Source organism: Talpa occidentalis, unplaced genomic scaffold (genome assembly GCF_014898055.3).
Source record: "Talpa occidentalis isolate TD23 unplaced genomic scaffold, MPIMG_talOcc4v2.1 talOcc4.17, whole genome shotgun sequence".
Taxonomy (NCBI): Eukaryota; Metazoa; Chordata; class Mammalia; order Eulipotyphla; family Talpidae; genus Talpa; species Talpa occidentalis.
Window position 1 is genome coordinate 53040307 of NW_023601754.1, and position 15384 is coordinate 53055690.

A 15384-nucleotide genomic window follows, 5' to 3' on the forward strand; every position below is an offset into this window, starting at 1 on the left:
TCTCTGCTCTGCATGCCCCTCACCCCCTGCCCCCTGCCCCCTGAAGGCCCCAGCCCCCCTGTCCTCTTGGCTCCCCGCTGACACCCCAGTCTCCCCTGACCCCCACGGGCCCCCCAGCCTCCCCTGTCCTTCTGGCTCCCCGCTGACTCCCCAGACCCCTGCGGGCCCCGGCCTCCCCTGGCCCCTGGCCTCCGCCCCACTCTGCAGCAACTTACTTTCCTGTCATTGAAGTCCACGTTCTCCCCTTCGTAGTCTCCCTGTGACGGCACAGAAAGGGGGGCTCTGGTCACCGGGATGGCGAGAGTCCCCACCGCCCGCCCCTTCTCCTGACGAGGCGGCCCCTGCCCCACAGGGGGGCGGGGTGCGAGTGCCGTGGGCCTGGCTGGACAGGAGATGGGGGCTGGGGGGCTGGACAAATCGGCCAGTCGTGTGGGCCACGTCCCAGCGCCCTGTCCAGGAGGGGCGCTAGCTGTCAGGTCTGCAGAGGCAGGGACCCCCACATCTTACAGAGTGAGGCTCAGAGAACCACGGGCCCTCCTGGGCAATGTGGTCGGGGGCTCAGACCCGGGCCTCCAGATCGGCGGGGCCGGGGGCGGCCCTGCGCCAGAGGCTCACGGCGACGGCCCGGAAGGAGCACAGGACACGGGCTCTGGGGTCCCGATGGGTCCGGGGCCACTTGGAGGTCCCTGTCCCGCCCACAGCTCCTGACACGGCCCCCAGCCCCTAGGCTGGAGGGCGCCCCCACATGGAGATGCCCAGGGTCCCGCGGCGGAGATGCGGGGAGCAGTGTTCCCCCTTTCCTACAAGTCTCCAGGGACCCTGCCCGCAGCCAGCCTGCCCCCTTAGCCCTCCTCCCGAGGCCAGAGAGCTAGACCTCCAGGGGGTGCAGCATGGGCGCCGTGATAATACCAGTCCCTCTCCACGGCCCTCCTGGGGGCTTGCTCTGTTCCCACAGGCGGCTGCAGTCGGGGCGCCGGACAGAGGCTCTCGTCGATGGACAAGAGGGGCTGTGACCCACAGCAAGAGATGGGGTGGGCAGCAGCCACCAGCGCTTCTTTCCCCTGGATGGTGTCGGGGGCGGGGGAGTGGACAGCCCGCAGCCACCAGCACCCTCCAGCCACCCCTCCCGTCACGTCTGTCCCCTGTGGCCCCACCCAGGCTCTGGCGACTGCGGATCTGAGAAGGGGACACCGAGGCTCAGAGAGAGCCAGGGGCTGTGTGCCCCCCAGGGAGCAGGGGTGGGGTGGCGAGGATGAGCTCTGGGGTCCTGCCTCTCAGGCCGCCCCCACATCTCCTGGCTCCTAGTCTTCCTGGTCATGCACATTTGGAAAGTTCCAGAGAGCCTCAGTGCAGGGTTCCCACACTGCTTGGGCCCCACGGCCCGTTCCCAGTGCCCCCTGAACTCTGGTCCCTGTTTCCATAGAGATGATAGGAAGAGAATCATCTCCGTCCGCCGAGCCAGGCGCTCCACGGCTCGGGCTATATTTGTCGGAATCCCGGAGGGATTTGGAGCTGCAGCCCAGGAAGCCACTTGCTCTGCCGTCCAGGGCCCAGAGCCGGGCCGGGCCGGGGCAGGGCCACGGAGGAGCAGCTGGCCGCGAGGGCCAGATAAAGGGGGTGCTGCCCCCAGCGTGCCCGGGTGGGTGTCCTGTCAGAAAGGAGGGCCCCTGCCTGGGGAGGGGGCGGGGCGGGCCACCACTGACATTTAGGGACAAGGGCCAGAGCAGGAAGCCACCACCGCAGAGTAGTTAGAGCTCCCTGGGGGCGTGGCCCTCGGGGATTTGGGGATCAGATGACGCAGGGATGGGCTGTTTGTCAAGGTTACTCACGTCGTGCAGGGGGTAAGCGGCCGAGTAGACGCCGTTGGCCAGCAGACTGGTGATGCCTGGAAACAGAGGCAGAGGCGCGGTCAGGCCCCGGCCTCCCTCGCGCGCGTCCCTCAGGTCCAGCCCACGAACGTCCCAATCACTGAGAACTCTCCCCGGCGGCACTGGGCCCCGCCACCTCGGGGGGTTGCCCGGGAGATGATAAAAACATGCTTGATTGGCAGAATCAGGGGGGCCAGAGGAAACCCTGGAGGAAGGCAGGTCAGGGAGAAGGGGGCCCGGCAGCCCGACTCTGGGCTCGGTCACCCCAACCTCGGTGCCAGCCGGCCGCCCGCGCGGGGCGCGTCTGATCAGAGGTGGATCACGAGCCGTCAGAAAAGCCGAGTCACGGGAGGACGCAGACGGGAGGCGGATGGAGGCGGCCGGCGCACGATTGGAATCAGATTGAGGTTCATGGGGGAAGCCCCGGAGGGTCTGAGGACCCCGCGGGCACTTACCGTATTTACCACATTTCCGTCTTTTACTTAGAAGGGCAGAGTCCTTCTTCCTTCCCTCTCCTTGCCCTGTTTGTACATCGGCTATTAGTTACGGGCAGAGGCTCGGAAAGGCCCGAAGCTGCACTTAGGGGGGGCTCCGGCCAGCAGCGCTGGGGGCAGCGGACCCGGCAGCTGGCTGGGGACCCCAGGCCCTATGCCGGGGCGTCCTGAAGGCACCCACAGCCTCCTGAGGTGGACCGGTCCCGTGCGAGGGTGTGCTGTCCAGGGACCAGCACGATCTTGCTCCGCAGGTCCTAGGAGCCCCGCTTCTGTCTGGGGCACTGTGCCTGGCCCAAGGGGCTGTCCAGGTGCTAAATGGGGGCGAGTTTTCACAGTGGCCTGGCCGGCCCACCCTCTGCTACACTGCTCTTGGCACTGGTGGGCAAGCCTTTCCTCTTCCAGACCTTCCCACTTACAGACCACCTGCTGGCCAGTGATCCAGCAGGGCCAGGGTATGAGGGGTGGAGCCTGAGGGGGTGGTGGGGTGTGGGCACAGGCACGTGTGTGGGGGAAGTCCATGTGTGATAGACTGGACTTAGGGCTGCGTCCGGCTGGCTGGCCGGGCCTACTGGTCCTCGGGCCTCTTAGCACAAGGCTGCCACAGGGCCCTTGCACAGGCTGCCCCCAGGGTCCTGTCTGGAGGCCCCTCTCACTCTTGAGGCTTCTGTCAAAGGGCGTCTCGCCGGGACGGCTTCTCCGATCACTGTTCCCAGGTGCCCTAGCTCTCCCCACTGCCTTCCGCCTGCAAGATTATGCCCTGGCCCCTGTTTATTGTCTGCTTTCCTCCTCCGGAGAACGAGTTCCCTGAGGGTGGGGCCAGAGCTGGCGGCAACACGTCTGCAACCTGAAGAGTCCGTGTGGCGCTCAGGCGGATTTTCAGACCAGGCACCGACGTGCAATGGGGTCCTCAGAAGACCCTCGGTCTCTCTGCTCTCTCACCAGAGCCCTGCCAGAGGACTGGGGGCTTCCAGAGATGCCCGGCCCCTGGACACTGCGCACCCTCACAGCGGCAGGCACTCCACTGGAGGGGTCCGGGGACGCTGGGCCCAGCACTGAGCTGGGGCTGTCTTGGGCCCCTCAGAGGATCCTGCCCCATTGGGGGTGGCCTGGACCTTTGGGGACAGTTTTCCTGGCTCCTCTTGAGCCCGGATGGGCCCCCTCCCGCTGATTTCAGACATGAGTTCGGGGCGTTCAGGCCCCAGCCTGCCCCGGGAGTGGCCACTGGCCATAGTGGCCAAGACACCAGCGGCCCCCACTCCTCCTTGCATCGTGCCTGCCGCCCTCCCCCGTGGGACCCTCCGCCATAGCCGCCGCCTCTGCCGTGCGTCCATTCCCAAGGTGCCCCAAGGCGCCCCGCCACAGAAGCCACAGGGTGCCAGCGGCCAGGCTTCTCTCCCCGGGCAGTCTCCACTCGGGGGACCCGCCCTGCACCCCGAGCCTCGTCCCCAGTTTCAGCTGCTCCCCCAGCACCACGGGCGCCCCCGTCCGCACAGCTCTGTGGGCAGAACGCAGCTCTGGAAGGGGGTGCCAAAGAGCAGCCTGCTCTGTGACGTTATGCTCTGAGCTCAGCCTGCAGCAGGGTCCCCACCCACGGTGGGGGCAGAATCTGCAGGGCGAGGGCTTTGCCTCTGCGCTGAGGTGTCCTGTGCCCTGGGCTCCCCACAGCCCGGCTGGGTGGTGTGAGGGCACCCTCTGGAGCCGGGGTGCGGAGGGCTCCCCAGCAGGCCCTGGCATGCCGCCTGCCTGGGGGCCCGCTCCCCTAAGCAGCCGGGGTGCTGGGTCCGTCCGGAGACCGGCTTCCCGCTGGGCCTTGCAAGTCAAGAGAGGTGGCCAGCTTGTCACCCGAAAGTGGCCAGGATTGACTGCTCTGCGGAGCTGCGGGGGGCCCCGTGGATCTCAAGTCAGAGCAGGGTGAGTCTGCCCAACCCGGCCGGGCACCACAGATGTGCTCCCGCCCCAGCGTGGACTCAGGGCCGCCCATTTTCCCGTCCACATTCGCCACACAGGCGCGAACCCCAGGAGATGCCTCGGAGGCAGCGCCTGAGCCGGGGGCCTCACCCATGCTGTACTTGGCCTTCGTGCAAGTGGTTCTCTTCAGAATCTCGTAGACCTGCAAGACACGGAGGGCGGCGTCACTCCCACGGCCCCTCCTGCGCTGGCCGAAGAGGGTGGGCACCCACCCCCAGGCTGCCCACTCCCCAGGACAGCCAGGGCCCTTTGCTGGGTGTGCCCTGCCCCCCAGGTCAAGGGTGCAGAATCCTTAGGACCAGCAAATGCACGTCAAGGCCTCCTCTCTTTTACTTCCAAAAGCAGGGGTGTGGCAGCCTCCTGGGGGTGCTGGTCGCCCTTCCTGCTGGTGTTCGGGGTTAAGGACAGTGGGGGGGCCCTGAGCACCCACTTCCCATCTGCCCAGGTCATGTAAAAGGTTGGGGTGCACCTCCCTATTGAAACACGGACTAGGGCCTCAGTTTCCGCAGCTGACACCCCACCTTCCTCTCATAACAGCTCTGGAAAGGAAACGGTCAGGCTGGAGAGGGGACTGGCTCTCCCAGGGGCCGGACAGCCGAGAGGAGTAGCCGCCGGGGGCTGCCGGCCTGGCGTGAGCGAGTCCTGGCGCTCGCTGTTCTGAGAAGTGACGCTACGTTAGTCAGCGGCGCGCTAATGACTCCGGCTGCAGCCGCGGCCTGCTCCTGGCGTGGCCCCGGGCGCTCGCTCTTCCACTGGAGCCCGACTGCCCCTGCTCAGATGCAGCCTGGGGGCTCCGAGGCTCAGAAGGGACGGTGCCACCCTCATGCCACCCGCGCCGCTGCCCTGGGTCCTGGGGCTGCCCTGGGTCCGGCTGTGGCTGCGAGGACGCCTTCGGCTCAAGGTCAAGGGCTCCTTGCTGGGCCCCGCGCCTCTCCCGCCAGGCTGGCCTTCCGGGGGGAGGAGGAGCAGCGGGCTTGGCTGCCAGTGCGTTTCTTGTTTAGATAAAAGTTGGGTCCTGGCCACACACAGCCAGCTTGGCGGGTGGACAAGTTGGCAGGGGTGGGTCAACACTGCGCCCGAACCTTCAACAGGGCAGGGCGGCCCGCTCCTCGGACGCAGCCCGCAGAGTGCACATCTGGCCCGGCCCGTCCCGGAAACCTATCCCGGCCCACCTGCTCTCCCTCCACCGCCAGCTCCTGCAGGCTCACGCCACGGGGAGGGGGCGGGACGGGGGCCGCAGGCAGAGGCGAGGACGCCCTGGATGGAACGCACGGGCCCGCCGCCCGCCTAGTCCCCAGAGCCGCCCACCCCCGGGCTCTATTCCTCTCACTTCCATTGAGCTAATTATTTCTGAAACAGACAATTAGAGCTGGCTTCCACCCCGAGGAGTTCCGCTGAAATGAAATTGCTCTCCGTTTCCCAGGCGCCCGTAGCCAGAGGATCCCCGCGGGCCGGCGGAACTTACGATGGTGCTCCGGGTCTTGCTGTCGAAAAATGAATCCTTGTCAGACAGGTCGAATCTGTGGAGATACGGGTGTGGGAGGAGATGCAGTCAGGAGCATCAGGAGACCCCGCGAGGCCAGTGTCCCTGGGAGGGCAGCTGCGGGGCTGTGGCCTGGAGACTGGGGGAATCCGAGGCCCTGGCGGGCCGCCCTCCCCCGGCGTCCTGCTGGTGACACCGCAGCCGGCGCTCTGGGGTCTGCGCCAGCCCCGCCAGGGCCCAGGCACTGCCCCCGCCATCAGACACCCGCAGTGTATCAGCATCTGCAATGGCCAAAGGGCCCCAGTGTGGGCCGTGCACGTCTCCTAAGGCTCTGGGGGGCAGCGGTGTCGCCCATCCCCAGGCCGACGGAGCTGGGAGGAGGCCCCGGGCCTATTCTGAGGGACACAGGCGTGAGGGCAGAGACGGCAGCCAGGCCGGGGTTCTGGAGGGGGTCTCTGCCGGGAGCTGGTTCTGGACCCTCCCTTCTGAGTCTGGTCCCCAGTAGGATGGGGAACCCTGCAGACAGAGACGCCCCGGAGCCCCTCCGCCCAGCGCCCCTGCCCCAGGTGGGGAGCCCAGGCACCCTCCCACCTCCGGGGCTCATCATCAACTCCCCTGGGGTCCCCAGGGTCCAAGCTTTCTCTTCCCACCCTGCTCACACTCTGGCGCTGCCTGGCAAGGCCCATGGGCGGCCCCGAGGCCAGAGCCTGGTGGCAACGCCCTGTTGCCCCCCGGGACGGATGGGGAGAAGGGAAAGCCTCAGCAGGGGCAGCCGACCCGGCACCCCTGGCCATGGGTGCCTCTCGGGTCCTGGTGCAGGAGGGAGGGGTGAGCAGACCCCCCCGTTGGATGTCCTCAGAGGGCAGGAGTGGGTGGGGACGGGGGGCACCGGGGGGCTGGATCAAAGCCCCACTTGGGCTGCACCAGGCTCCTGGAGGGCCACCCCAAGGGAGGACAAGCCTCTTCGTCCCCTTAATCCTCAGTTAAGTGACCTGGGAAGCCACCTCCGGGGCCTCTTCAGCCCTTGAGAGCTGCAGGGCCTGTGAGAGTGTACCCCAGGGGCTGCAGTCCCCAAAGAAGGGTGGGGGCCTTTGGCCTCAGAGGCCACAACCTGCCTTTGTGAGGTAATGGGCGAAAGCCTGACAGAGCGGGGAGCCAGGGCCCCACTTACAGGTGCTGCTTCTCCCGGGAGAAGGGGTAGGAGAGCCTCTTTGTGGTCTGGGGTCTGTGCTCCGCCACCCTGGGCTGGATGGGGTCTGTGATCTTCTGCAGCACCGAGTTGATTTTTTTCAGGAGGCCGCGGGTCTCGTTAATGTGATACAGCTGTGGAGTGGGGGGGGGGGGCGCCTGTCAAGGCCGCGCGAGACCGTGGGGCCTGTTCTCAGATGGCCACCCCGCTGGACGGCACGCCCCGGGACAGCGCCGGCCCCCAGCCTGCCCCTCCACGCCCGGGTGTCCAGATAGAGCCCGAAGCTGGGGGTCTCAGGAGAGCCGGCCAAAAGTGCACTTAGGGTACGTTCCAGAAAACCACCCCCAAACTTTACTTGGTTTCCAAAGCGGTAATCCAAGTGGTTTCAGAGGATTTGAGGGGCCGGGTCTGAGTCACCCCAAGCACGGCACCGGCCCTCCCCTCTCTGTGCCACACGCGAAGGGCAGCGCAGACGCCAGGCTGAGCTTGGAGGACACAGGCCAGGTGGGGCGTTGCCGAAAGAGGTCAGAGATTAAAAAGAAAGACCCAGCCAGCTGGGGATGTAATTTAAGTGGGCCCGGGTGGTGAACGGGACCCGGCGGGCCTGAGAGGCCAGCACAGGGAGGCTGGGGGTCCAGTTGGCCCTCAATTGACACGCCACCAGCCCTCAGAAACCTGGTCTTTACACGAGAGGACGCAGAACACAGCAGGTGCTCGGAGGACGTGCGGGGAGTCACTCATCACTGTCAGCACAGGGAGCTGGAGGAAGTGCTGTCAGGGGCCTGGGCTCTGCCTGTGCCATCTCCGGGGGTCTGTCTGGGGTCTCTGAAGATGCCCCTGCCCTCCACACGCCACCTGCCACAGCTCAGCCCCTGGCCCCGCCGTGCTGGGCGGTGTCTAGAAATGTTGCCACTAACCTTCTTCGTCGGCATCTTCAGCTTCAAAAACTCGGCCTCTCTGCACAGCACGTGCCAGGGCGCGTGGATCTTCACAAACCCGACGCCGGGAAGCTTGGTCTAGAGAGAGAGGGATGCCGGACTCCACACCCCTGGAGACATCTCCGGGGAGGTGGCTGAGAGCCCCGAAATAGCCAGGCCCCGAAGAGGCCCCTTTGTAGCTTGCCCGGGCCCTTGGGCCTAGACCGGGGTCCTCACTGCCCGCGGGTCCCCGCTTGGGGTGAGAAGGTCAGGCGAAGAGGCCCCCATGGCCTCACCTCTGCCTGCACCCACCTGTCCCCGGGCTCCCTGAGTCTGCACAGCTCAGTCCAACTGAGGGCGGCCAGGGCAGAGCAGAGCAGCCCTGTTCAAGTCCGAATCCACCCCGCTGCGCTGCCGGGACCTCGAGGAACCACTTCCCGGGGTGCAGGCACAGCCTCGGCTGCTAGAGCTGGCCCCGTCGGCCTCATGGCCAGCTCATGTCACTCCCCCTTCACAATGGGGACACCTGGGGCCTGGCATTTGTGGACACAGTCTTGGTTCCCCCAAATTTAAAAACAGAACTTCCACCTGGTCCAGCCATCCCACGCCTGGCTACAGATCCGGAGGAACTGAAATCAGCACCTCAAAGAAACATCTGCACCCCGGACTCACAGTGGCACGGTCCGCAATGGCCAAGGCCTGGGAACAGCCTAAATGTCCTCCCAGAGGCGAAGGGACAACAAATGCACAAGCACAGCGTGAGCACACACCACGGAATGTTACTCAGTCCGGACAAAGGGCTGACACGGGCCAGGGCTCCTGGGGTGACGAACCCCCGCACAGGCAAGAGGAGGAGGCCTGGGGTTCAGGCAGCCTAGCTCCTGCTGCCCTGGAGGGGCCAGCGGGCAGGCATGGGCAAGGCCACTGGCCGCAGAGGCTTTGGGGTTGTGGGCCTGGGTGGGAATCCCGCCGGGACTTCCTTGGCCAAGAAACTAGGAGCCGCCTCCCTGGTCTCGGGCAGCCTCGGGGCTCTGAGACGGCAGGGCGGGGGGCGGTGGCCCTGCCCTGGGCGCTCCGGCAGGCCTCGAGGGGCGCCCAGCAGGAGCGGGGACCGGCAGCTCGGAGCAGCAGAGCTCATCCTGCCGTGACCGCCCGGGCCTATTTCCGTGCATTCCACCCCCGCACGCCGAGACCCAAAATACACCCGCGGCACCCATGGAGACGTCTCTCCAGCCCTCAGGAGCTGGCCCCGCGGGCCTCTGTTTATGGAGGGACGGGGACCAGGGGAACATCTGGAGAGCCTGGGGGAGGGGTCAAGGCACCAGTTTGGGAAAAACATCGAGGGGATGTTTTCAAACGCGGTGCCCCGCCAGACCTCGGAGCGGTGGGAAGGGCCCCGAGGCGGCCGTCCCTCCTCCCGGGCCAGGCCCTACTGGGGGCGGCCCACCCGGCAGCACTTGGGGGCGGGCCCGCTGGCCAGGGCCCGGGGCTCCGTGGGGGGCAGGGTCCAGCCCCAAACGCTGCCCTTCCAGGAGGAGCAGGGCGGCCGAGGTGGCGCAGACGAAGCAGGGTCACCCCATCCCGGCCCGCCTGGCACTGACCTCGTCAGATCGTTCCTGGCATTGTCCTTTCAGAAGAAAATCCCCACAAAACAACCCAAAACACGGCAGCGGGACACTCGTGTGGAGGAGGTCAGGGTGCCCGCCCCGTCCCCCATGGGGTGCTGGGGGTGCTGCCTCCAGCCCCCGGAGGCTGGACCATGGGCTGGGAAATCGGGGCCAGTCCCCGTGGGTAGGGGGCGAGAAGTGGGTGGTCGCCGGTTGCTAGTGGGTGCCCAGAGAATCCGCTCCCTCCCACCTTCCCTGGCTCTCGGAGGCGGGCACCTTTCCCTTTTGGTGGGCAGGCCTGAGATCGGGGAATGTCAGGACTCCTGGGGTGGGAAGACATGAGGAGGGGCCTCCTGGCAGTGCCCTGTACCTCTCTGCCCCAGTGCTTGGTCCCAGGTGGGGGCCCCAGGGGGTATGCTGAGCACACAGTAGGGCCACAGAGCCTTCCCAACACAGTCCAGTCCAGTCCAGGAGTTGGGGCCACCTCGGAGGACAAGTGGCAGGACCTCTGGCTGCCACAGGGCCTGGGCAACCTCCTGGCCCTGACCCTCAGCTCTCAATGAGGACAGGCCCCTCCGTGGGCCTCTCCCAGGCTCTGCTGGGGACACCCGCTGTGCTTGAGGGCTGGCACTAGCTGCAGGTGCCCGATCCGCCCCTCTGACGGGACGCGCCTGGCACGGTCTGCTCTTCCCATTGGCACCGGCTTCCTGCACGGATGTGGGCTGGAGCTCAGGTTCTGGGGCCGGATCTGTCTGCTTAGTGGACTGGCGTGTCCGCGGGACAGGAAGCGCCCCAGGTGGGGGACGGAGTGGGCACTCGGTGACATTTCCTGAGGGAGCTGGGGTGGAAGAGGAGGGCCAGCCTGCACTGCGCCTCCCGTGCGCCAGCCACAGACCCCCGCATTCTGGTGCTGTGGTCTATCCCCACCCCCACAGGTGTCCCCACCGTAACACATGAGGATGCCGCACCGGCGGAGGAGCAGAGGCTGTGGGGGGGCGGGCCTGCTACGCTCACACCCCCCTCCAACAGGCAGCCCCAGGAGGCAATGCTGACCATCACCGGGATGGGGGGTTGAGGGGGGTGAGGGGGTATCTACTGGTGAGGTCACTGCCAGCTGGCCCCAGCACAGGAGCCCACCCCAGCCCTGCACAGAGCCAGCCCTGAAGCCTGGCAGTCCAAGGGCGAAACAAAGACGAGACCGGCGGCAAATACTCCGTCCTGCCTCTGCAGAAGGTGGGCAGATGACTCAGACGAGCCCGAGGGAAAGACGCGCCATGAAACAAACGGCCCAGCCTTGAGGCTGCCCCGGGGCTGCCACGTGGCCAGGAGGGGTCAGGGGCCGTCTGGGATCCAGGCCGCCCAAGCTGGGGAGTCCAACGGGAGCCAGGGACCCCAAGGTCACCCGCAGGTGACTCAGGAAGGGTCCCCTCCTCTGAGGCCGAGGACCTACCCCGGGCAGGAGGGACGGGAGAGGAGAGGTGAGCCCGGCTCCACAGGACTCCCCACGCCGCGACCCAGCGGGCCTGGGGACCTCAGCCCAGGGCCGATGCTGGCGTTCCCGTCCGCAGCGCGTGTGGGCGTGGGCTGGGCACCAGCCCGGGGCTGTCTGGGCCTTGGCCCGCCGCCCCCGCCCCCATGGCTACGTGAGGCCGTGAGCAGGGGCCCCCGGCCGGCCGGACGTGACTCAGCCCGGCAGGCAGCTGAGGGGGACCCCGGCCCGGCTGGGGGTGCTGGGAGGATGACTGGCTACGTCAGCCGCGCTCACCCCCTTTGGAGAAACAACCGCGGAGCAGAGGGCTGCGCGAAGGACAGGAAACTATTAAAAAGTGACACAGCCAACTTGGAAAGGAACCAGACAGAACTTCTAGAAATAAAGGCATGTCCTGACGAGGGCTCAGCACTCAGCAGACGTTCTCCAGGAGAGGCGGGCGCCAGCGGGAGCGCCCACCCCAGCCGGCCCCGTCTCGGCCGAGGCGAAGCCGGCGTCCACGGGGCACATATCCCGCGTGGCCCATCCCCGGCCGCGCGGGCCCATCTCCCGGCAAGTCGGGGCACACGGGCGGCGGCGGGGGCTGCCGGCAGCGGCTGGCCCAGCTCCTGGGGCTTGGCGGAGCTGTGCCGCGGGCTTCGCTGACTTAGGAGCAGCCTTGAAAGAAGCGTCCAGAGTCCACCACAAAGCCAGGGCCTGAAGGGAGCGGGCGGGGCATGCAGACGCCTCGGTGGAGGGCCCCGGAGTCGCAGACCCCTGGGCGTGAAGAAGTGTATGTGGAATGGGAGAAGCTCCAAGGGCCACAGGGTGATCACATGAGACGGGGAGCCCCTCGCGTCCCACCCATGGACGAGGGCCCTGCTCTCCCCACCCGGGAGGCCTGGCCGTGGGGCGTGGTGGGGCCACAGGTCTGGGACACCGCATGTGTTGGGGGCAGGCCCCGCCCTGGGGCTGTCCTGGCTGTCAGGATAGGCCCCTGGCTCCGGTCTCGGACCTCAGTCTGTCCTTCCCTCTGCAAGGGGGTTGGCCGGGCACTGCCCACTTGCGGTGGGATTAGAGAGCCCGCTGGGCCACACCCCCCGGAACACGTCACTCATTTGTTCTTACTGAGATGTGGGTTGCTCAACGTCGGGGATCCCCTACCCAGGGTTGTGCGGAGGGCCCCTCCAGTGCTGGGTGACAGGTTCCTGCTCGTCTCCACTGCTGGCCAAGCCCTAGCACTGCCTGGACGCCTCCCGCTGCCCGCAGGCCTCAGGCCCGTGGCCCGGCCGCCCCCCTCCCTCCCTCCCTGCCATCACCATGAGCCTCCGGAGCCCTTCTGCTCCCATCCGCAGGGGAAGGGTCCTGGGGCCGGAAGGGCAGCCTCTGCCGGGGACTTGGGAGTCGGGGTGTGCCTCCCCGGCCCCCAGGAGGAAGGAAGCGGCACCAACTCTGCCTTCCAGGTGGGAGTCAGGTCCAGAGAGGGGAACCCACCTGCCCCAGGCAGCCCCACTGAGGCACTGAACCCCACCGGGAGCGCAGAGCCCGCATCTGGCTGCTCCCACTGGGCATCCTGCTGCCCCCACCCCAGCCACCCCTCACTTGCTTTTCAAAAGCAGCTCCCACAACAAAGATGGACCACGGGGGGGCGGGGGGACCTCAATAGCAGCGTGACACCATCTTCATAGTCTCTGCCAGAGCCGCCCAGTTCAGGCCCAGGGCAGCGCTGGCCGGGAGGGAGTCAATGTGTGGCCTCCACGGCAGTGACCCCTGGACACAAATCATGGCGGCGGCTTTGAGGCCTGAGCTGCGAAGGCTGATGGGCTTCGGCTACAAAGGGACATGTTGACCAGGGACTGTGCTCGTCCCTTTAATGGGAGCCCTGGAAGCTGACCCTGCGCTGGGGTGGGGGAGCAGAGGGAGCTGGGGGAGAGGGAGAGAAAGGGAGGCAGGGAAGGAAGGAGGAGGAGGGAGGGCAGGAGATGGATCTCGAGATAGAGGGGGGAGGCGCTGGGGAGAGCCAGGGGAGGGAGCGGGGCAGGGGCGGGCTCTCCTGGAGGAGAGGGTGTGGCCCCCAGGCTCTCTGGAACCCCTTTGGGCCCGGCATGAGGCCAACTGGCAGGCTTGTCCACAGTCTGTTCCCTGGGGCTCTGGGGGCAGGACGTGGGGGGGTACTCAGGGGGCCCCCAGAGCTGGTGAGGGTATTTGCCAGGGCCCTTGCACACTCCTGGTTGTCATGCCTTGGGGGTGTTACTGGCCTGGTAGAAGCCGGGGTGGAGGGGGGTGGGGGTCCCTAAATATCAAAACCCAACAGTGCGGAAGTTGAGAACCCTGTTGACGCTTCACCTTTCAGGGACCCTTGAGTGTTTGAGCACCGGAATCTTCGCTCCCGCCCCCCACCCCCCAACTTTGCATCAAATTGTGCAGGATGGGCAGGCGCCAGGAACTGAACCGGCAGGCCCAGAGACTGAGGGTAGGAACACCCAGTCCCAACTCTGACCTGGGGTGGGGGCGGGGCTGGGATGGGGTTCAGCCCCAGGAGCCAGATTTAATCAGTCACATCCCAGTAACAAAACCTCCCAAACCCCAAAGGACAGGTTCAGAGAAGGCCCGGTTTGGGGCACACCTGCAGAACTGGGGAGCGTGGGGCTCCTGGAGCGGGCAGGGAGCTTCGCGCCCCCCACCCTGAGGGGCTGGCCCCCATCTGGCTGCTCTGGAGCCTCAGCGGGGGGTGACAAGCAGGTAATCTGGGGGCTCTGCAAGCTGCTCCAGGGATGACCCCCAGGGGGGGATCCTGGGGACCTCCCATCTACAGCCACGGGATCAGATGTGGAAGCCACCCTGGCCTAGGCCTGGCGTCCGCTGGGGCGGGGCAGTCCTGGGAGCTGACCCCTCACCTGCAGGCTCCAGGTAGCCCAGTCAGGAAGGGGCCAAGCTGCAGGACCCCCAGCCGGTGACACAGAACTGCTGGGGGTGCGGGGGGACCACTGCACAGAAGCAGACCCCGCGCTTGCCAGGAAGACAAGGGCTTTCTGTGACAGCCAGGCGGCTCTGGGCTCGCCTTCCCAGGCCGGCCGGTGCGAGCTTTTGAAAGGACGTGTGGGCTCCATTCCCACTGCAAGCTCGGCCCAGAACTTGCCATCACGCCAGCATCTGCCAAGGAGATGCCGCCGTGCCAGCCCCTGAAGCACTCTGCCCGCGCCCACCGGAGCCCCGCGGCAGACACAGGGGGACACCGAGGCCTAAGCCGCTCAACACGTTTCACCAAGGCTGGGACCGGACCCGGGGTTACCAGACCTTGGGGTCCCTTCCAAGAGGGGATCTGAAAGCTGCTGGCTAGACAGAGCGAGTCCCTCGGAGAGCACATAGGGGCCCCGGCCCCTGCAGCCACCCCTGCCATGGGGTCCCCGGAACTGCGAGTCAGGCCTGCAAGGGCCCCTGTGTCCCCAGCAGCGCGACATCAGCTGGAACGAACTGCGGTTCCGAGTGCCCCACTGGGGTCCAGGACACGGTGGCTGGAGCGCCCCGGCTTGGCACCACCAGTCTGCCGGCGAGTCGGGGAGGCGGGGTCCCTAACCTTGGCGGGGTCGGGGCTTTGCGCCTGACCATCCAGCCTTTTAAGGTCCTGGGCTCACCTGTGACCCAGTGGATCACCTGGCAGCCAACCCGCCTCCTGCAGGGCGGAGGCCTCTGGGCGCCCACCCAGCCCCCAGCTGAGCACAGCCGCTCGCACAGGGGTGGAAGGAGGCCCTGAGCATTCTGGGTCCTCTCCAGGGGAGCCAACAGGCTCATCGTGGAGGACTCGTGGCCTGGGCTCCTTGACTGACCAGCTTGCTGCCAGGCCCGTGCCGCGGGCCCCACAGTACTCAGGGCTCAGCGCCGCCTGCCGTGGGCCCACACATCCACACCAAGGGGCCACCGCGGGGAGGCAAGGCCTCTCCAGCCCGCGACGGCCCTCAGCTTGCGCAGGGGCAGCTCAGTCTGACCTTGGGCTGCAGGGCAGGGAGGGGCACACAGCAAGCCCCAGCCGGCGGCTGATGCCCTGGAGAGCTGCTCGGTCTCACTGGGGAGGCCCCGGAAACCAGTGCTGGGGTCACAGGGGCCGTGGCCACGGCCCCGGCTCGGCCACAGCGACCTTCTCATCTGCAGACTGAGACGCCGATCACCGAGGTCAACCACCAGGATGCAGAGAGAGCGCCGTCCTGTCCCTCCGACGGGAGCCCCTCCCCAGGAGAGCAGCTGACTGAAGCAGGAGATGCCTGGACCCTGAGGTCACTGCCAAGGAGGTCAGCCCCTCCTCCTGCGGCCACGAGCAGAAACCGCCTCGTCCCAGCCCCGGTCAGCGTGCCCTGCAGCCTGTCCAGGCAAGGCTCCCCACCACCCGCCTCCG

General features: G+C 67.0%; 1 protein-coding gene and 1 long non-coding RNA gene across 8 annotated transcripts in view; one reads left to right on the plus strand and one right to left on the minus strand.

Moving 5' to 3' along the window:
* Positions 1–15384, minus strand: part of ANO1 (anoctamin 1) — a 55589-nt gene that overhangs the window by 34049 nt on the left and 6156 nt on the right. For 4 of the 7 annotated variants that reach the window (XM_037517415.2, XM_037517413.2, XM_037517414.2 and 1 more), the window contains exons 3-8: positions 7920–8018; positions 6985–7136; positions 5796–5850; positions 4421–4472; positions 1830–1885; positions 216–257 (exon numbers count right to left, since the gene is read on the minus strand). In XM_037517415.2, the coding sequence (XP_037373312.1) occupies positions 216–257; positions 1830–1885; positions 4421–4472; positions 5796–5850; positions 6985–7136; positions 7920–8018 (456 nt within the window). Of the gene's footprint in view, positions 1–215; positions 258–1829; positions 1886–2323; positions 2390–4420; positions 4473–5795; positions 5851–6984; positions 7137–7919; positions 8019–15384 lie in introns of all 7 variants that reach the window. The other 3 variants (XM_037517412.2, XM_037517410.2, XM_054697437.1) reach the window with 1 other exon arrangement.
* On the plus strand, positions 7171–15366 carry LOC119249874 (uncharacterized). The gene is made up of 3 exons (XR_005126216.2): positions 7171–7325; positions 13348–13467; positions 15144–15366. It is a non-coding gene; the product is annotated as an uncharacterized LOC119249874 (long non-coding RNA).